Genomic DNA, 21,188 nt, shown 5'->3' on the forward strand with positions numbered 1-21,188 from the left:
CTCTCTTCCGCCAGCATATATTCCCACTCCCATCTATTTTGGGGCGGTGATCGACACCACCTGTATGCTGTGGCAGCAGGACTGTGGCGTCCACGGCTCCTGCTGGGAGTACGACGTCACTTCCTTCCGCTTCGTCTACTTCGGCCTGGCCGCCAGCCTCAAGTTCATTGGCTTCATCTTCATCTTCCTCACCTGGTACTCCATCAAGTACAAGGAGGAGCAGGCGGAGCGCTGGCACCAGCGACTACCCCCGTTGGGCACTGTCTCTGACCTCATCTGCCACGTGGGGGGCCAGAAGAGCCACGCCCGAACCCGCTCCTGCCCGGTGTTCATCCCGCCTTGCGACCACCCTCCCGTGGCACTCCTTCTCAACCGGGGTCACAGCACCATCACCCTCGTTAACAGAGCAATAAACCCACCCCTCCCTCTCTGCTGATGCCACACACAGTAGCCCCGCCCACATATGAGAGCAGGAAGTAAACAGACCACACCTCTTCCTCTTTAGGTCACACCTCTACCTGTTCCTCCCCGGGGGTTGTGACACGTGCCTTCCTGTTCTTGTCTCCACCCTGTTTCTAAAATATACACCAATCAGGTGGTGGGGGCGGTGATTTCCATGGCTCTGATTGACAGGCAGAGAGACCAATAGACTGATAGTGACAGAGGGCATTTGTGGTATTAAAGAGCTGGCCACAGTTATATGGGCGTGTCACAGGGGAACAGCTCGACTCCCTATTGACCTACAGAGCTGTCTGTCTCTGCTGTGCACATCATTAGCTGCAGTGGCGGCTGGTGGGAGGAGCTATAGGACAGGTTCATTGTAATGGCTGAAATGGAATTAATGGAATGGAGTCAAACAAGTGTTTCCATTGATACCATTCCAGCCATTACAATGAGCCCATCCTATAGCTCCTCCCACTAGCGACACAGCATGTACAGAAGTTAACACACAAGTGTTTGGGATCAATTCGAATTGAAGGCAGTCAATTCAGGAAGCAAACTGAATCGATAGTCAATGACTTCTCAAACTGAAAATAAGCTATTTATGTAAAGTTTTCAATTTTGGAATTTTAAATTCAAATCACTTCCTGAATTGACTCCAACCCTGATACACTTCATAAATCAAAATGTTTGTGTATCAACATGATCACATGGTGCTACTGTACTGTAAAATGGGCTGGGCATTAGTATATTCTAATATTATTCTTCTCAGAAGGGACATGTGGGTACTACATTACCCATGATGCCTCATCACAGTTGCAGCGTTTCTCTCAAGCACAACATACTAACTGACAAACCTGTTCTATTCTATGCAAGTTCCTGTGTACTCCCATACAGACAGACATACACCTCTCAGTACTGTATTGACTTACTGTACCCCTCTCTGTGCTTGCATCTCAAATGGCACCCTATTCCCTATATAGTGCACTATTTTTGACCAGGGTCCATAGGGCTCTGGTCAAATGTAGTGCATTATACAGGGAATAGGGTGCCTTCTGGGACACAGCCTATCACCCATTCAATCACATTATACCACAGCTGAGCATATCCAGCTAATATTGAATGTGGTTAGCAGCAACATTAAACAGTACTATTTAGGAGGGGATTATATCGACTTAAAACTCAGTCATACATGAGACATTTGTCAGGTTCTGTCTGTCCTTGTGACCGTCTGTTTAAACTCTTGGTTCAGAGCAGAGAATGGGCCACCCATTTATTTGAAACAGTAACTCAGGCTGTGTGGGCCTATCATTGGTTGCTGGCTAGCTGATTAATGCTAATAGTTACGAGGGTAACCTGCTAGCCAACTAGCTTGCTTATATCCAATGGCTAGTTAGTAGCTAATGCTAATAGCTACCAGGCTAACTGGCTAGCTAGCTAATATCCAAGGGCCAGATACTGGCTAATGCTAATAGCTACCAGTATAGGCTAACTAGCCTATATCAAAGATTATGGATATAGTGACAAGATACATGTCTCTCCATCCTAACAACCGGAGTCATTGTCCACAAAGCAGCACGACTGGCTGTCTAGCTCCCAGCTATTCTTTCTTTGGATATGTGGATACATTTCATTATTGTAATCCTGAATATTCGATGAAGGTTGTTGACGTGAACCGATATATTCAATGGGCAGAGATGCTATGCTACTAGCCTCATGCCATGAATATGCATAGCCATCTTGAGACAACTCCTCATATGAAGTGTTTTTTTCTCAAAGTTGGATGTCATGTGTCCTAGTTATATCAGTATACTCGTAACAACTTAAGCATTACAACACTTTTATTAGATCAAGTAAACCTCATGTAGCAAATAAGCCATAAACAAAATGTATTGACCAAATTCGATACTCTTATTAACCTCCGTACCAAGCAAGGCTTGGTGGGTGAAACAACGAACAAACGAGGGAGACATATTTCCCCTCGAGTTGGGCCTCTCTCTTCCTCTCTGCCTATATCCAAAGACGAGTTACTAACGAACTGGCCACCTAGTCAGGAGTGGTGGTCTGCACCATAGATAGTTAGTCTGTGTGGAGTTAGTCTTCATTAGGACTTTAACTTTACTCCAGGGCAATGGGGAACACAAACACAGTATTGTATTTATAACATAACATTAGGTGGTTTTTGCTGGAAGGGAAAACTCAGTCATAATCCTCATCCAAAAGAATATGACATAAGAGAACTAAAAGCTGTCATTTTAACTGCAAATATCTACAAAATGTCTTGTTTTGCTTTTTACTTGTTTGAAAAAGTATTGAATTTGTTTTGAATTGAATTTCCCTTTTTATGTTAAAGGGGTAATTTGGGATTTTGGCAATCTACTTCCCCAAAGTCAGATGAACTCGTGGATACCATTTTGATGAAGGAAGTTAGAGGTAGTTTTGCGAGCCAATGCTAACTAGTGTTAGCTCAATGACTGGAAGTGTATGGGTATCTACTAGCATGAACCCAGCCCATTTACAAACTGACTCTCTAGGTCCAATATTGCTTCATTTCAGCATTGTTGTATTGACATTTAGGCATTTAAGAAGTAGTGTAGTAAGGAATAAATCAACAAAGCCCATTATATCAACAGATAAGTCACAATAACAAGAAACAATATAACAGATTTTTTTTTAATCATTCAGTTCAGGAGTGACTGGGACCCACCCTCTGCTGGACATAAACATGAATTGCAGCCCGGAGTGAAAAAGACAGTGAACGGTCTACCCTTTACCAAGGTTTCCCAGAAATTCCATTAAGAAGATTTCCGGAATCATGAGGGAATAAGCATGATATCCATAATCCTCCCGGAATTTTTGGAAAACCTGTGAAAGTTACTGGAATTTTGCAACCCTACACAGACCTACTACTAATACTGTTTTTGTACAACTGGACTGCTGCTGTGAATTTACTACTTGTTTTTGTTTTCTAGGACACTTTTTAAGAAGATAAACCATTATGAACAGCAACTACAGTATTTATACCTTGTTTGGCATGAGGCATGCCTCATATAAATTATATATTTGCGCTTTTAAAACCGGTTTCCAAAGAACAGCGGATTTATCTGATGCAGTGGTAAAGTGTTATGAATTAGGCTGGGATTCAATCCCGATCGGGCTTTGTCCACAATGCATGTTTTAAAGGCAATGTTCCCACGTCCGCGGAGACCACCGTCACAGTAAAGGCTGCATATGTTGGCTCAATCGGAAGTTACTTTAAATGGCACATTGTCCAAAGGCTGCGATGGCATTAAATCCCAGCCTAAATGTCTTTGTCCTCAAGTTATGTAAGAGACTGCTGTGTGTCTATGATGATACTTGGCTGAAAAATGCCAAGTTATGGTTTCTTATTAGTATGATCGTGAATTAGTAGCTAACTGTTCCCAAACTATTATCATGTAAATATTTAAAGATATAAAGCCAACTTATTATAGAGCTTAAACTTAGTTAGAAGTAGGTATTTATGAACTAACCCTAACCATTGTAGACGACATCATAAAATGACTTCAAAATACAAAAACAAGGAAACCGTATATTTGCTTCTCTGTGCCTGAATGACCTACAGTATTTTACATAGGAACGACCTGTTACATTGAATTTGGGGGATTGGTCTAGTGGGTTGTATTTTGCAATATGTTTTTTTGTTGATAGGTCCATTTGAATTGGTTGGTGTTGAAGCCCTCTCTTTGGCTCCATCCAAAACGACTTAGTTTGCATCTCAAATGGCACCCTACTCCCTTAATAGTGCACATAGGGGTCTGGTAGTGCAAAAGTAGTCCCCATGCATCCCCTATTTCCCACGCAACCTGGCCATAAGTAGTGACCTATGTAAGGAAAAGGGTGCCAATTGGGACAGGATGGTATTGTTACCCAGGATGCCCTTTACCTCCATTCAACAAGGTGTAAGCAGTACTATAGGAAGGCTTGAACTGCGTCCGAAATGGCACCCTATTTCCTATATAGTGCACTATAGGGCATAGGGTGCAATTGCAGATGTAGCCTTAGCCTTCTCGCAACACTTCTCCAAGGTAGACTGTAGACTTGCTTTCCATCTCTTTCTCTCCTTTCTCTCGCTCTCTTTTGATCAGTATTTCTTCAGAACGTGTTTTCATTATTTCATAGACTGACAGTGTACTCTGACAGTGTATTCCATCCCAAATGGCACCCTATTCCCTAAATAGTGCACTACTACCCATAGGGCTCTCTGGTCAAAAGTAGTGCACTATATAGGGAATATGCTGCTATTTGGGATGCAAACTGGAGGTCTGCAGCCCTTGATTTGTGTTCCTCAGGAGCAGAAGTCGAAACCATATTTGTGGACACTTGGGCTCCATACTTGCGAACATTAGAACATTTTCTCAGTCTCAAAATGCGCATCAGCCAATTCAAATCGGTGACATAGTTGCACCTTGTAAAATGCTATATGTTAGCTGTTCCCATTATATAATCTGGCACATTTAGCCATATGCTAACCAGGCGGCAGTGATTATTTCCTGTAAGAAATTCCACATCAGCCTATCAAGATCTTAGACTTTATATCCATCAACCAATGGCATTTCTTAAAATAGGTCGACTTGGCCACCAGATGTATATTTTAAACTTCCAAATTAAATTACTTTTGTTCCACTTGATCTGTCACAATTGTAGTGTGCCAATATTTCATGACAATGAATCCTTGACTAGGCTACTAAAATTGAAGAGGCACATTTTTGCTCATCCATTTCACACACGTTCATGTGCTTTTACGGGAAAAAGATAAAGGTCTATAAAACGTTTATTAAGTTTATCGTACATCGTTAGCGTATGCCACTAAGGTGATGTGAATCTTCGGAGTACAGTAACCGTGGGTTAGAGGATCTCATGAAGCTCATGAAGGGAAAAAAAAAGAAAATTACCAGAAGCCAGACTTACAACACTGACCTATCCATCCAGTTGAAATGTTGCATGTATTTTAGTAACTTTAATTAGCAGATGGTGCCGTTTGAGTCATGTTAAAGATGCTCTCGTGGAAAAGTGGCCCACTACGTTAGCATTTGGCTGATGCAGAATTTGTTAACGGGCATGATCACTGCCACCTGGTCAGGTTAGCATAGGACTAAATGTGTCAGGTTATCTAATGGGAACTTCCAAAGTAATGTTTTATCATGTGCAACTACGTCAACGATTTTAGTTGGCTGATGCACATTTTGAGACGGAGAAACTCTGAACTTAAACTAATGGACCCTTGGTTTACAAATGCCTTGAATACTTGATATGTGTCATTAAAAAACTGTAAAAAGGAGATTTGGGTCTGGTTTATGTTTATGCAAAAAAAAAATTTGGGGGGGGGGTGATCAAGCACTTCCATAATGTGGTAGGGTGTGTCTAGGGTTTTATTTATTTTTTATCCCAGATTTTCTAGAAATCGTGGTTGGAGGATACTGGATTTCCTGCTTATTCTATCCTGATTCTGGGAATATTCCAACAGGTATTTCTGGCAAACCTAAGTTACAGGAGTGTGGGAGGATTGATGGATTTATGAATGTATGAAGAAATGGTAATTAAGTAAGCTGAAATGTCACTAAAATATTTGACACGTTTATTTTGAAACAGCTTCTTGGCTTTCCTGAACCCAGAATTGTTGCAACACTTCTACACACAGAATAAGGAAAGGAGGAAAATACTGCTTCAGTAACAATTGTTGATCTAAGTAAGAATCAATGAATGTTGCTTTTAGGTGGAAGCAACATTGAACCAAAATGCAACCATCAGTAGAAGATGTAAGAATGAGTGGCGATGACACAGGCCAATGCAAACATACCCAATGATATGTAATGTGAGTGGTGTGGATTAAATCCTATGATTCTTTGCTTATTGCATATAGAATATACAGTATAGTCTAACAGACAGTATCATAAATGACGCATAGATCACCTCATAGTAGTAATGTCATATGCTATTCAAGCAATGGAGGAAAAGATTAGGGGTGGCATCTCAAATGGCACCCTATATAGTGTAGTGCACTACTTTTGACCAGGGCCCATGTTGCTCTGGTCAAAAGTAAGGCACTTTAAAGTGAATAGGGTGCCATTTGGGACATATTTAGGTTTTGGCTTTGTGGTCGTTGTCTCTTTTTGAGATGTAACTTGGGGATGATTATGTGCATCCTTGATTATCAATGCAATAGGGAATACTGGTCTAATGTGAGTTTTTTTGTGTGCGGTAGTTCATTTGTGCTTAATATCTGAAGTTTTTATTTAATTAGGTGATGATGATGGCTGAGTGTAGAACAAAAAGTGAACTTGAAGTTACTGTAGCTAGAAGAGTAACATAACATAGTGAACTAAGTTAAATAATTACAACTCACAAAATTATGTTAGCAATGCATTGCTAACTTTTAAAAAAACTGAACTTTCAGTGTTGCAGTAGCAAGTATCCATGAAAACAACTTACCATTTAAATGAATTCACTGTGTTAAAAATGAAATACCAATGATCAGTGTTTAGCTTTGAGATGCCATTGGAGTTACAGTGAATACGTGTTTCCAAACCACAAACATTTCAACTAAAGGCAACGGTCAGTACAAGGGAAAAGCTAAATAAATGTTCAAAGTGCATTTATGGTCAAACTATTGTGATCATCTGATTTGTCAGTGGTTATATTTCTGATGGGACTGCACTGTGATAATTGGTCGAGAGATGACTGAGCCCGGGATTCAAGCCTATCCTCCTTTGTCAACTTTTTAAAGTGATGTTTCCACTTTCGTGGAGATCTCATTCATGGCAAACGCTCAATTGGAAATGACCTTTACATGTCAAGCACTCTACGCAGATCTAACGCTGATCGGATTTAATCCCGGCCTGAGTCTGTTAGCATTAGCCAAGGCGTTAGCATTAGCCAACTCAATTGTAGCATACCAAGGTGTTTGCATTAGCCAACTCCATTGTAGTACATCAAGATGTTAGCATTAGCCAACTCTATTGAAACACATACCAAGACGTTAGCATTAGCCAACGCCATTGTAGCACACAAAGGTGTTAGGTAATGCCAGAGATACTGGATATAATGACAAGAAGCTTGTGTCTCCGCCCTAACAATGGGATTCATTGTCCACAGAGCGTAACGGTGGGCTATCTTTGGATTGGTGGATACATGTCGGTATTTGAATACTTTTTTGAATATTCAATGAGGGGTGTTGATGTCAACCGCCTGTATTCAATGGAGTGAGATCCTATGCTAGCCTCCTGATAATGCATAGACCGTCTTGAAATTCGACAGGTATAACTTTGAAAAAAACTATCAAAGTTGCTGGGATGTCACGTGCATTACACTTATATCGGTAAACTCGTAACAACCTAAGCATGAAGAAACTTCTATTAGATCAAATAAGCCTCACATATCAAAATAGCTTTACATTTTCATCTTGACAAAATTGGGCACTCATTGCCCCACGCTTGCTTAATAATTAGCTTAACGTGGACAGATGTTCAGCGTGGTAAACTCTCTCGCTTCGCCTCTTCCTCTCTGGTAACGCTAAATGACCACTAACCTTCATACTAGAAAACCTGTTTTTATTGTTAAAAATATATATTTAAAACAATGGTGTTATCCACTTGGACTTTTATTAAAATTCCCATATTTTATTAATTTCAGCTGCATTAAGGCTTTTCTTTTTCTAAATATATATTTTGGAAAAACAACATAACACTGTAGTTCTTCTAATAATAAATGGAAGCACCTGTAAAAAACAATCAACAATAATAATAACTTTAATACTCATGAATAATACAGCTCTAAGTCAGACTGACAGGTGGTGGCATCATCGTTGGCCTTCTTGGCTCTCCATGTCCCCCAGTTTCTGTGTCTCTCTGTGTCTCTATGGTGACCGGCTGGGCCGCCCAATGTCAGGCCAGCACGTGCGTTTGTCCGTATGTGTCTCACTGGGTGTGGTTGGAAGAGGGCTGGGGGGGAGACCCACTACCCTCATAGTCCAGGGCCTGGAGCTGGGCATGGGACTCGACCTGTACCTCTATCTGTAGATGTGCCTGTTGGAGCTGGGGGTTATGCACTACCACCCCAGTCCCCTGTGGGGCGCCAGTCTGAGTCTGAGGCGGGCTCCTAGTGCTGGTAGTAGTGGTGGTGGTGGAGGCCTGTACTCTGGGCCTCAGTGTCTGTGGGGAGAGGGGGAGGTAGCCCTGGCCTTGGAATATGTCCTCTTCCTCCTCCTTGTCTAGTCCCAGCTCCAGTCCCTGGATGAGACTGCTCTGTTGGGTCTGGGCCTGGCCTGGGTAAGACCCCAGTCCCAGCCCCATCTCCAGGCTGTTGTGGGTGCGGAGCAGGTCGTCGTGCCGCGTCTCCATCTCAGTCAGGCCGTTGTTCCCGTTCCCGCTGAAGACTAGCCCCTCCCCCTCGCCATCTAGCCAGTCCTCCTCCAGCTGATGGGCCAACCACACTTCACCACCAGCAACCACTTCCCCCCCTCTGACCCCTCCTCTCCTCTGACCTGTTGACATTCCAGACACCACTCTGGGGGGTCTGTCTAATGGATAAGTCTCGTCAGGGAGGTCATTCACAGATTCTAGTTGAACTTTAACCTCTGACCTCTGAGGTGTGGGGTGTGTGGGTGTTAATGGAGGAGGTGGTGGTGGGGGTGTGCTAGGGGCAGGATGGGTAGTGCATGGGGTCTCTGGTAATCCCTCTGTGGCCCGATTCAGGATGACCGGTTCTGGCCAGATGTCCCGGCTGGGCGTACCTTCTCCTCCGCTGCCCTCCTCCAGCCCCCCAGCCCCAGACCCGGAACCCTGCTCTGCCAGGGAAGTTGCCGATGCCGGGTCATCCTTTAAGTCAAGCTTATGGGTTTGGTTGTCGTCGTTGTTTTGAAGTTTCGAGTCTAAAACGTGTCTCAGTGCAAACATATTATCTACATCCTTCTGGAAGATGTGCCAGTCGTCCTGTCTGAGGCTGTATTCAGTCCTGTGCTGGTACAGGCTCTGGTTTACACTACTATACAGCTCTTCCAGACCTCGCCAGTCCACCTCCTCCTCCGTCAGGTTGGGCAGCTTAACCCGCTCGTCCGTCCCAGACTGGCTGAGTGCTATGAGGGGAGAGGATGAGAGGGTCAAGGGCTGGAGCAGGGAGTGTTGGTGGTAATATGGAAGTGTGTGGGAGTGTTGGTGGTAATGTTGTATGGGACTGGGAGTGTGGTAGTGTATGGGAGTGTGAGTTGGAGAATTGGTGGTAATGTTGTATCTGACTGGTAGTGTGTGGGAGTGTGAGAGTTGGTGGTAATGTTGTATGGGACTGGGAGTGTGTGGTGTAATTAGGGGAAGTGTGTGATTGTGTTGGGTCACATGTCATGCAGTCATGCCCAGCAGCAGAATCTAGCCTGCAGCCTCCTCTATGGCAGTCAGCTCCTTGGGGTTAGTGCCCCCCCCCTCCCACCACCCACACACACACAGTTTGGCCCGGTAAACACAGCACCCAAGCTGAAGCCATAAGCAGCAGAGCAAACACAAGTCATCTTGACATAAAATGACAATATTTCCTCAAAGATACATAAAATTCTCAGATCTACCGTTAGACTAGCTAAACTAAAAAAAGAAGACTGATGATAGGCTTGTTGTTTTCCAATGAGTATCCAGGTAACCTGGAACAAAAGAAAATGGAATCTGGGAAATAAAGGAGGGGAGGAAAATAGGATGATGAACATCTGCAAAAAAAGGACTGTTGAGGAAGGAGAGAGTGAATGATGAGCCTGCTGTGTGGTGCATTAGAAAAATACAGTTACGGCCAATATACTAAAATTGGAATCATAGTTAGGGTATATGCTTACTATCAATAAGGTTGGAGTGGATTCCATTTCATTTTAGTAAATTAAGTCAAATTCCAACAATTGGACAAGTCCTTGACTGAATTGAAATGGAACCGACCCCCCTAACCCTGATAGACACACCCTGTATCATTGTTGATTACTAGAGGGAGCTCTTTCAAACTCACTCTGGCCTACAGGGCATGTACGAAGTACTAAAGAGCAGGGATACTCAAACCTGGACTTTGAGTCTAGTTCCATTTGTCATTTTTACCTGGCAGTTAATGGCACTCGCCTGGTGCCACAGGTCTAAATCAGTCCCTTACTAAAGGACTAAAAATAAGCAGGGGAACTGGACTCGAGGCCCAGATTTAGGTCACCCTGCTATAAAGAGGGAAAATAGGGGAGGGTTTTATATCAGTATACTATAGGCTAAGAGACTCACAGGAAGGACTGGCTTGGTCTCCTCTTTGACCACTTTCGATGCCACTGTTGCCTGGTAAGCAGGTGCCCAGAAACAGAGGTCAATAGGTCAGAGGTGAGGAAGAGGGACAACGAAGTCCCCGCAACTCGTGTCCATTCTACTACTCTAATAATGCCATGAGGAAAATGGATGCCATTTTGAGCGATGCCATGTTGCACAAGTACAATGACTGAGTGTCATTATGGCTTACTAAAAGTAAGTTGATGTACTTATGCATGGGTGCGTCCCAAATGACAGACACTATATTCCCTACATAGTGCACTACATAGGTAATAGGGTGCTATTTGAGAGACAGCCTATGTCTTTGGTCAGGTAAGTGTGGAAGATGGTGATGTTATATTAGTAACATGTCCGTGATCGTGCGATGCATGAATGAAATGGATGAATGAATGGTTGACTCTATATGCTGTCATGCGTTTTCATTCACATGCAGGGGACACACATTTATCAGGTGTGTGAGGAGGGGGGTTCCTTATGTGAAAATGTTTTCTGCTCTTACATACTTCATGTCTATCAAATATAATGCTATAATTAATATCAGCATTTTGTTTTTGAGGATAAACTTGTGATTAAACTGATGTTTCTTGACAACTGCCACACTGACTAGAAAGGTCCAATTCAGTTTGACTAAATATACATTTCTTCTCAACTTGGAGCCGGGCAATACCAGTTGAGCTTAGTGGTTAAGCCAAGACCGGCCAAAAAGTGACTTTTCAGACAGATATTCTGATGGATATGACTGATGCATGTGGTGGTGCAAGGAGCTACAGAAAGAGATGTGCACGTTGGTGTTTGACTCAAACAGCAGATACGTTGGTGTATGATCTGGGGGGGGGGGGGGGTTCAGACGGGTAAACATGTTTCTGCTGTAATTATGGAGAATTTGGCTGCATTGTAGAAAGATGATACCCCCTCAGACTTCACGATGACATTGGAAGAAGCTACCTTCAATTAAGAAGAGTTCAAAAGATCCAATCAATTGATTATTAGTTAGCGTAGGTAACTTCCCCGGCATGCAGTCACACACCAAGCAGCTCGGCGCCTTATGGATTATTAGTGCGAATGAGTCAATGAGTTGGCCCATGCAGTTATTAGGAAGAGAAGCCTCTTTCAAAGAGAGAGGCTACGTCCCAAATGGCACCCTATACCCTACGTAGTGCACTACTTTTGACCAGGACCCATAGGGCTCTGGTCAAAAGTAGTACACGCCATAGGTAATAGAGTGCCATTTGGGACATATCCAGAGAGATCATAAAAGAAGTGTGGATACCTGTGTGGTTCATAGCTGCCTCCATCTTTACCTCCTGATCAGGAAAATAAGAGCAGTTTCAATGTTAATTTCTCAAATCAAAGAGGGGGGATAAGAGAAAATAAGGAATCATTCACATTGGAGATGCCTCTTCATGCACGGGACATGACAGACCCCGCTAGGCCCCTAGAGGAGAAATGATGGTGCAATTTGAGTATGGATGGATGGAGAGAGGGAGGGAGCGGTGGAACAAGGAGGAGAGGAGGTGCAGGTTGGGGCAGGGTGGAGGGGATGGAAAGATAGGGATGAAGGTATATTTCTTTGGGTTCCCTTACAAAAAAAGATTGCAGTTAGAGTGCAGTATGCTGTAAATACTGCATCCAAAATAAAAACATATTTACTGCAGTCATTTTGCTGTGTGACTGTAGTTCGAGTGCAGTATAAGTGCAGTTCGGCAGCTTTTCTGCAATTACTGCGTCTAAAATACGACAGTCGACCGCAGTTAAGGCACTTTTACTGCAATCATTTTTTGTTGTTGTAGCTAGCTAGATAGAGAGTGTGTCTTTAGGAAGGGTCCCAGCTTCCCTTGGAGGTAAATCAGTCATTCAGGTGATGATGATGTCCATGGGTGAGTCCAAAACACAAACACATGATGTTGTTAATGTTTCCAAATCATCAAGCAGTGATATGACAACTTGTTCTTAAACTTCGTAGCACAAAGCCAATACCCCCCCCAAAAAAATACCTTCACAGAAATGTAAACTATTGTACGTCTACTGTGCTGGTATAACAAGTTCACTGAGCGCAAGTTTAAAACCAAGAGCTCATATCACCGTGGCAAGGTTTTTAACTGCTGCTAGTGTGATATCATCTCTCAGGGACACTTAGCTGTAAATAGGCGTCATGGTGGTGAAAAGCTAGACGTAGTCATCAGAGTAGCCAGGCTCAATAGGCTTGTTGACAGAGCTCTCATAGCTAACACTGTGTGAGTCACTGAAGGCAGGGTGTCTGGCCAGAGCACACAATAGGATAGGGAACGTGGCAAAATACTTGGGGGATGTCCAAAATGGCCTATAGACCCGGGTCAAAAGGAGTGCACTTAATAGGGAATAGGGTGCCATATGGGATGCCAATTTAGAGGGATGCTTATTTTGATTGTAAGCCACTACCCACAGCAGAATGAGTTAAACTGAGGGACACACTATTGGGTATGCATCCCAAATGGCACCATATTCCCTATGTAGTGCACTACATTTGACCAGAACTATGTAGACCCTGGTCAAAAGTAGTGTACTACAAAGGCAATAGGGTGCCATTTTGGGATGAAAACCTAAACCACTTCCACAGCAGAAGGAGTTGAAATGAGGGACACAATATTAGGTTATCATTATATCAGAAACCAATTCAAAGCTCGATTTCAGGTTGTTGCCGTACCATTCTGAGTGACTGGCTCGGCTTGGCTGCAGAGGGTTTCCCTGTGTGGGTCATGACTACAATACAAAACAAACCAAGATATTCACTGTGTAAAACCCAGGGGAAATCCAATGACCATAAACTCTGGATAACACCGATACAAATCACGCAGTGATGAAAACATTATGGATGTCCAAGTTCCTGTGAAAGTAGAAAATGTTCATAGTGTGTCTCATCGGGGTGCTGCGGACTGGACACGAATCCCTGAGGTCAGAACTAAGACAGGGAGTGTGTGTGTGTGTTTTTAGACAGAAATAAACAGACAATTGAGACATAAGAGAGACAGACAGAGGACTTAATGATGACCTCCTCGACCTTCCTTCCTATGTTGAAATGTTTGCGTACATCAGTGAGAGAATCACCCCTGTTTACATGCAACTAATGACATGCAGGTACAGGTCAGGACTGAACCTGGGTCAAATAGTGCTATTCATACACCTAGTATCTTGTTTCAGTTTAGGGCTTCAAAATTCCAGTAACTTTTAACGCAGATTTCCTGCTTATTCCATCCTGATTCCAGGTATCTTCCATCCGGGAGCTCTGAAAAACCTGGGAATTTTGGAAAAGTTACTGGAATTTTTAAACCCTAAAGTGAGAAACATGTTTTATTAACAACACACACATTTGGTCTGTATGTACGACTTGTTTACCATAATCAACCACTGCAGTGGTTAGTCTTCAGATCCGTTTCAGTCTCTATTCTGTTGTAGACCAGATGTAAGTAAACCACTCAAGGGTGACATTTTCCTTAGGTACAGATCTAGGATCAGCTTCGACTCCCCCAATCCTCACCTTAACCATTAGCGAGGGAAATGACAAACTGACCCACAATCAGCGTCTAGGGGCAACTTTACCATACTCTGAGGTAACCCAGTAGAGAGAGTAGTAATAGTAGTAGTAGTAGTAGCAGTGTAGCTACTACTAGTACTGTAGTATATGTGTTTACCTGTTGTGTCCAGGCCTTTGGGTCGGGGGTTACACTGCTTGTGTCCCTGGCAACTCCTCATCTCCATCAGCTGAGCATGGAGGGCGTTCAACACCTCTCTGTCCACCGAGTACACCGCGTTGGTCAGCTACACACACAGACACATCCACACAGGTTAATACATCGTAATTGATAAAAACAACCTACTAATGAAAGGTGCCTGTGAGTAGTCCACTCCGTAGAAACAGAATAGAACAGAAAATGGAGTAAAATAGAAAATAGAATTGATTCCATGTCTATGGTCCACTCACCTGGTAGGGGTCGTTGTTGAGGTCAAAGTACTCGAGGAAGCCCGTAGCAAACTCACAGAACAGGGTGTTGTGTGTCTCGTTGATGGTTCTCACACACCAGTAGGTGTTGTTGTTGGAACTGGTGCACGCACAGAACCCTCCAACTGAAGGAGAGGAAGGACAGGGTTAACCAATAGAACCCACACAGACACACACACACAGAGAGAGAGAGAACCCTCTAAATGGGAGAAACCAAAATAATAGCCTGCTTCAATAGACTGATACACTTGGTCATCACTTCTGATGATACAGACCCTTTATTCAACCAATGGTATTTACTGAGCTGTGGGAGTGGTGGGTAAATATGTGTGTATGAATGTGGCTTCATTACTGTGTAGGCTACAGTGCTGAATGACTAAAATTAGAATGCATGTGAGTACAGTACACGTGTAGGTGTAGTGACTATTTAGTGCAGTTCCATTTAGGTGTAGTAACTACTTAGTACAATACACATGTAGGTGTAGTAACTACTTAGTACAGTACACATGTACCGTAGGTGTAGCAACTATTTAGTACAGTATACACGTAGGTGTAGTAACTACTTAGTGCAGTAACATTTAGGTGTAGTAACTACTTAGTACAGTACACATGTAGGTGTAGTAACTACTTAGTACAGTACACGGGTAGGTGTAGTAACTACTTAGTACAGTACACGGGTAGGTGTAGTAACTACTTAGTACAGTACACATGTAGGTGTAGTAACTACTTAGTACAGTACATGGGTAGGTGTAGTAACTACTTAGTACAGTACACATGTAGGTGTAGTAACTACTTAGTACAGTACACGGGTAGATGTAGTAACTACTTAGTACAGTACACATGTAGGTGTAGTAACTACTTAGTACAGTACATGGGTAGGTGTAGTACCTACTTAGTACAGTTATATTTAGGTGTAGTAACTACATAGTGCAATACCTGTGTAGTAAATACTTAGTACAGTACACATGTAGGTGTAGTAACTACTTAGTACAGTGCACATGTAGGTGTAGTAACTACTTAGTACAGTATACACGTAGGTGTAGTAACTACTTAGTGCAGTAACATTTAGGTGTAGTAACTACTTAGTACAGTACACATGTAGGTGTAGTAACTACTTAGTACAGTACACGGGTAGGTGTAGTAACTACTTAGTACAGTACACATGTAGGTGTAGTAACTACTTAGTACAGTACATGGGTAGGTGTAGTAACTACTTAGTACAGTACACATGTAGGTGTAGTAACTACTTAGTACAGTACACGGGTAGATGTAGTAACTACTTAGTACAGTACACATGTAGGTGTAGTAACTACTTAGTGCAGTACACATGTAGGTGTAGTAACTACTTAGTGCAGTACACATGTAGGTGTAGTAACTACTTAGTGCAGTACACATGTAGGTGTAGTAACTACTTAGTGCAGTACACATGTAGGTGTAGTAACTACTTAGTGCAGTACACATGTAGGTGTAGTAACTACTTAGTGCAGTACACATGTAGGTGTAGTAACTACTTAGTGCAGTACACATGTAGGTGTAGTAACTACTTAGTGCAGTACACATGTAGGTGTAGTAACTACTTAGTGCAGTACACATGTAGGTGTAGTAACTACTTAGTGCAGTACACATGTAGGTGTAGTAACTACTTAGTGCAGTACACATGTAGGTGTAGTAACTACTTAGTGCAGTACACATGTAGGTGTAGTAACTACTTAGTGCAGTACACATGTAGGTGTAGTAACATAGTAACATACGGTTCCAAAAGGGGGCAGTCTGCCAGTGGTCGTTGCTGTGAGTGAAACATGTCAGACCAGGTAGACTACAGTCATCCCCCTTCTTCTGCCTCTTCCTCTCTTTCCTCTCCTTCTTCTTCCTCCTGATCTCGTTCAACAGCTGGGTCTTCCCATCCACTTCCTGGGCAACCTCCCTGCATGACGGACAGACACACCCACCAGTCAGATTACAGTAACGACCCAACAGAGTTATATCATTACCCTCTCTGCCCTCGCAGTGCCCTCTCCATGTTGCCAGTCAGTTACTACGGCGATGGATGGAACCATCGGCGGGAACTCCCAAACTCTGGTGGAGCCAAGAACATGACAGGTTCTAGCTCCTCTCGTACCACATTATCATTTTTCTCTGGGCCATTCTAGCCTCTGCCCTTCTCCCTAGCCACATTTTCCTAAGCACACCGGTCACTACATAACACAGCTGCTTCGTATTGGCATTCTAATCCGTTCCCTGTGCCTCCTTTGCGCATCCCAAATGGAATCCCGTTCCCTATATAGTGCACGAATTTTGACAAGAGCCGTATGGGCCCTGATGAGAAGTGAGAGACTCAACCACCTGGTGCAAGGCGATGGCTGTGTTAGAGGGACGGGCTGTTTCCCTCCTTCCACTGAGTCACTATTTTGTTTCCATGCTGCTGCTTGGGACGATCACTTCCAGATCTCTGCACTGAAAGGCAGGCCTGGGTTTGACTGGAGAGCATGCACACTCCATGCAAGTACCATGCAGACGTACCACAAGACAGGATAACGCACAAGACAAATGGGGCCACACTGGCGATGAAACGTATCAAACTCACAGAGTATTAAAGATGCATCCCAAATGGCACCCTATGCCCTCTATAAGGTAGTAGTGCACTATATTTGACAAGGGCCTATAGGGTAGTAGTGCACTATATAGAGAATAGAGTGCCATTTGTGATGCAACCTTAGTGTTAATATGGTTGAGACGAACAGGGATGGGCGACGGACGATGTGTGGCAAACACGGACACACTGAATTAAAGGAGAGGACGAACTCACTTAAAGGGATGGAGCTGATCATTCTTGTTCTTCAACCTCTCTGCCTTCTCTCTGTTTCTCTCTCCTTTGCTATAGTAGCTGGTTTTAGTAGAGAGGGAAGAGCAACTAAATATGCCGGTTGTTTTGTTTCCTTTCCACGAAAGCTTCAACTCAGGAGAGTCAAGATGAATAATAAAGACTGATGACTCATAGGCTGCATTTACACAGGCAGCCCAATCTGATCTTTGGCCCAATTATTGTCAAAAGATCTGATCTGATTGGTCAAAAGACCAATAAGTGTAAAAAGACCAGAATTGGGCTCCCCGTGTAAATGCAGTCTAGGTAACAATTGTCAGGGTCACAACAAAGGACTGAGAGATGGCCACACAGAAAACAGCAGATATGACAATGCACTATACTAGGGTTTACTTTTACAGAGTCCCCTCTGTCATAGTCATTATTGTCACTTTGGGAGCATTATACCAGTGTGCAGATTAACATTTTTTCTATATTTAAGAATAGTACACATATTTGGGGGCCCTCAATGAGGTACATTACTGACCTGTTCTTACCACAGTCACACCCGTCAGGTCGTCTCCTCTTCAGGTGACCCCTGACCTCTCGCAGGTTCTTGATCTTGTCCTGCAGGGCCTCTATCTGTAATGGAAGGCAACATCTACTTCAACTTGCAGGGTAGGCAAGGTGGGAGATGGGGAGGAGGAGAGGAGAGATGGGGGAGGAGGAGAGAGAGAAATGGGGGAGGAGGAGAGGGAGAGATGGGGAGGAGGAGAGGGAGAGATGGGGAGGAGGAGAGGGGGAGATGGGGAGGAGGAGAGGAGAGGGAGAGATAGGGAGGAGGAGACGAGATGCAGACACCAACTAACCTCCTGGTCCACGTAGCTCTTATGGTCTTTCCAGGCTCTGGATGAAGAGTAGATCTCTCTCTCACAGTGGACGGTGTCATTCATCAGGATGTAGCACCTGTGAGAGGGACGGAGAAGGAGAGAGAGGACAGAGAGGAATCAACTAACCACATTTTACAAATATATTAGTCACAAAGGGCTGAACTGCTTGCCTGACGACTCATTATGAGTTTGTAGTTGCGCTAGCGATTGCACCGTACATCGGTCTAAACCTGCTGCCCTACAAGTTGTTTGTGCCGATTCATGTTCTGTGTAGGCCGGCTCTTGCCCAACCCATCGGTTTCTGTGACCAATTAGAACGGTCCGAATGTGTTCACATTCTCAACAAGTCGGGGAGGAAGGAAATCCAGACTCATGGTGGAGAAGAAACGTTAGTGGGCGGGGCGTTTGGCCGGAGCCATGTGGATGGGTAGCCAGGCAACTTAACTGCAACCCAGGTGAAAAACTACAACCCAGGACAACCCCCCCCCAAAGCAAGTCAAACAGACAGGGCTTCCAAAAATGATCTTGGTAGGAACTATATGATGTATGTCTTCCAAGTGTGCCTTTGGTATAGCTGGGGTATATGTTGGGGTACATACTTGTGTGTGACTTTGACAGAGTTGGGGTACCCCACGGTGTTGGTATCGTCCGCCAGCATCTCCTCTGACCCGTCTTCTGACTCCAGAGCCAACTCCTGGTCCTCCTGCTCATAGTGGCGTTTTCTGATGACACGTCTCCTGACCGCCGACTGGTCATCTGCCGCAAGGTCAATGTCATAGATCTGCCCTTCAAACTCCACGGACAGAGATCTGGTGGATCTTGTGTGGACGAATCGAGGCCTGTAGCCTAATTGATAACCAAATATCACAGAGAGTTAATTAACAGACTTTTTTCATTTCTTTACTCATGTATGTTGGTATTCGGTATGTGTAATTGGGTATGTATGTCATTAGATCTTGTCCTGTCACTTAATCTGGAAACAAATGGCCCTTCTGAACTGAATTGAATGTGATAATTCCATGAGCAAAATGTTGCCACCACTAGGTGGTGCCACAACATTCCAAATGACCAGACCATTGATCTACTGTCAGGAGCTATCTCCACCAGACCAGTGATCTACTGTCAGGAGCTATCTCCACCAGACCAGTGATCTAACGTCAGGAGCTATCTCCACCAGACCAGTGATCTAATGTCAGGAGCTATCTCCACCAGACCAGTGATCTACTGTCAGGAGCTATCTCCACCAGACCAGTGATCTAATGTCAGGAGCTATCTCCACCAGACCAGTGATCTAATGTCAGGAGCTATCTCCACCAGACCAGTGATCTACTGTCAGGAGCTATCTCCACTAGACCAGTGATCTACTGTCAGGAGCAATCTCTACCAGACCAATGATCTAATGTCAGGAGCTATCTCCACCAGACCAGTGATCTAATGTCAGGAGCTATCTCCACCAGACCAGTGATCTAATGTCAGGAGCTATCTCCACCAGACCAGTGATCTAATGTCAGGAGCTATCTCCACCAGACCAGTGATCTAATGTCAGGAGCTATCTCCACCAGACCAGTGATCTACTGTCAGGAGCTATCTCCACCAGACCAGTGATCTAATGACAGGGGCTCTATTCGTGCCTCTGTCTCTTCCCTGCATGTGTCTCTTTAGAGCCTGAGTAATCCTGAACAGTAAATCAAAGCTTAGGCTCTGGCAGACATGGACATGGTTGTCATTCCCATAGCCCAACATACACAGCTTTAAATACAGAGTGGTAAGTCCACAGATGGATATATGTTACCATAACTGTCCATCTCCATTCTCTATGCCCCTGTAACAACATCTACCCAGCTACCATTGAGCAAGCTGGCTCAGGACACTACTCCCTGGCCTGGACCACCCTCAGCCCCATCCCCAGCCGCCACCCCCATCCCTCCACTCTACTCACCTCGTCCTCCAGAGGAAGGTGGGAACTGGCGATGTGAGCGCCCTGGGCGGTCGGACCTGGAGGGTTTGTCGAGGCTGCTGTCAGGGCCACAGTCGCAAGGGTCCCTCTGCCGACTGTCGTAGCTGCTGCGGGACCTCAGGCTCCGGGCCCTCTTCCTGGGGCCTTCCTTCAGACCACCTCCCTTACACTTCTGGATACGCCACTTCCCTGTGATCTCCTCCACACAGTGCCACTTCTGTAGAGGAGAGACAAGGAGACGGATGGTTATAATAGTGGTTGATGATTTGAGTTATCGTTTTTACTCCACTCCAATGTAAAGGTCTTTGTAGACATTGAATGTGTCTCATAAGGTGCCATTTGGGAAACAGATTGACTCTTTGTGCTTTGTTAACATCGCGAGAATCGCTACTATAGTGTATTTCTTAATGAAATCGCGCTCTTTCTCATCATGACTTTGTCAACAGATACGCTTTCTTGGAGTCCGTGCCAGACAACACGTATGTTGGACTGCTGTATTCAATGGGGGAAAAAGTTGGACTGAAAACGAACTGTTCCCTTCGAGTCTCATATGGAAAGTGGGACAACGGGAGCGAGACATTGATTCCTATTTGAGCCCAAGGCCTTTCCTTTCCTCTGCATTACATTTACAGATTTCCAGACAGCACAGTGCTTCTGACAGACAGACATCTCAACCAGATCACAGACAGACGCGGTGGGAAACAGAATCCCAAAACTGAAGAGAAAGATAAACCAGAACCACCACATCAAATGAATTGGATCAGTCTGCTGTCTGTAAACCAAGTGAAAAACCCTTTCCCTCTGTCTTTCTCTC

The 21,188-nt window shown here is 44.1% G+C and overlaps 2 protein-coding genes across 5 annotated transcripts in view; one reads left to right on the forward strand and one right to left on the reverse strand.

The window, feature by feature from the left end:
• The window catches only part of LOC109899030 (solute carrier organic anion transporter family member 5A1), a 31,269-nt gene extending 25,508 nt beyond the window's left edge, over positions 1 to 5,761 (forward strand). Inside the window, exon 8 of the mRNA XM_031836106.1 lies at positions 15 to 5,761. Within this exon, the coding sequence (XP_031691966.1) occupies positions 15 to 436 (422 nt within the window). The 3' untranslated portion in view covers positions 437 to 5,761. The remainder of the gene's footprint in view (positions 1 to 14) is intronic.
• Positions 5,762 to 6,037: 276 nt separating this feature from the next.
• Positions 6,038 to 21,188, reverse strand: part of sulf1 (sulfatase 1) — a 73,183-nt gene continuing 58,032 nt past the window's right edge. The window contains exons 10-19 of one of the 4 annotated variants that reach the window (XM_031836107.1): positions 20,357 to 20,591; positions 19,017 to 19,263; positions 18,397 to 18,493; positions 18,075 to 18,169; positions 17,534 to 17,611; positions 16,479 to 16,651; positions 14,710 to 14,852; positions 14,420 to 14,546; positions 12,022 to 12,055; positions 6,038 to 9,553 (exon numbers count right to left, since the gene is read on the reverse strand). In XM_031836107.1, the coding sequence (XP_031691967.1) occupies positions 9,520 to 9,553; positions 12,022 to 12,055; positions 14,420 to 14,546; positions 14,710 to 14,852; positions 16,479 to 16,651; positions 17,534 to 17,611; positions 18,075 to 18,169; positions 18,397 to 18,493; positions 19,017 to 19,263; positions 20,357 to 20,591 (1,263 nt within the window). In that variant the 3' untranslated portion in view covers positions 6,038 to 9,519. The remainder of the gene's footprint in view (positions 9,554 to 12,021; positions 12,056 to 14,419; positions 14,547 to 14,709; positions 14,853 to 16,478; positions 16,652 to 17,533; positions 17,612 to 18,074; positions 18,170 to 18,396; positions 18,494 to 19,016; positions 19,264 to 20,356; positions 20,592 to 21,188) is intronic. The other 3 variants (XM_020494617.2, XM_031836108.1, XM_020494618.2) reach the window with 3 other exon arrangements.

Source organism: Oncorhynchus kisutch, linkage group LG11, assembly GCF_002021735.2.
Source record: "Oncorhynchus kisutch isolate 150728-3 linkage group LG11, Okis_V2, whole genome shotgun sequence".
NCBI lineage: Eukaryota > Metazoa > Chordata > Actinopteri > Salmoniformes > Salmonidae > Oncorhynchus > Oncorhynchus kisutch.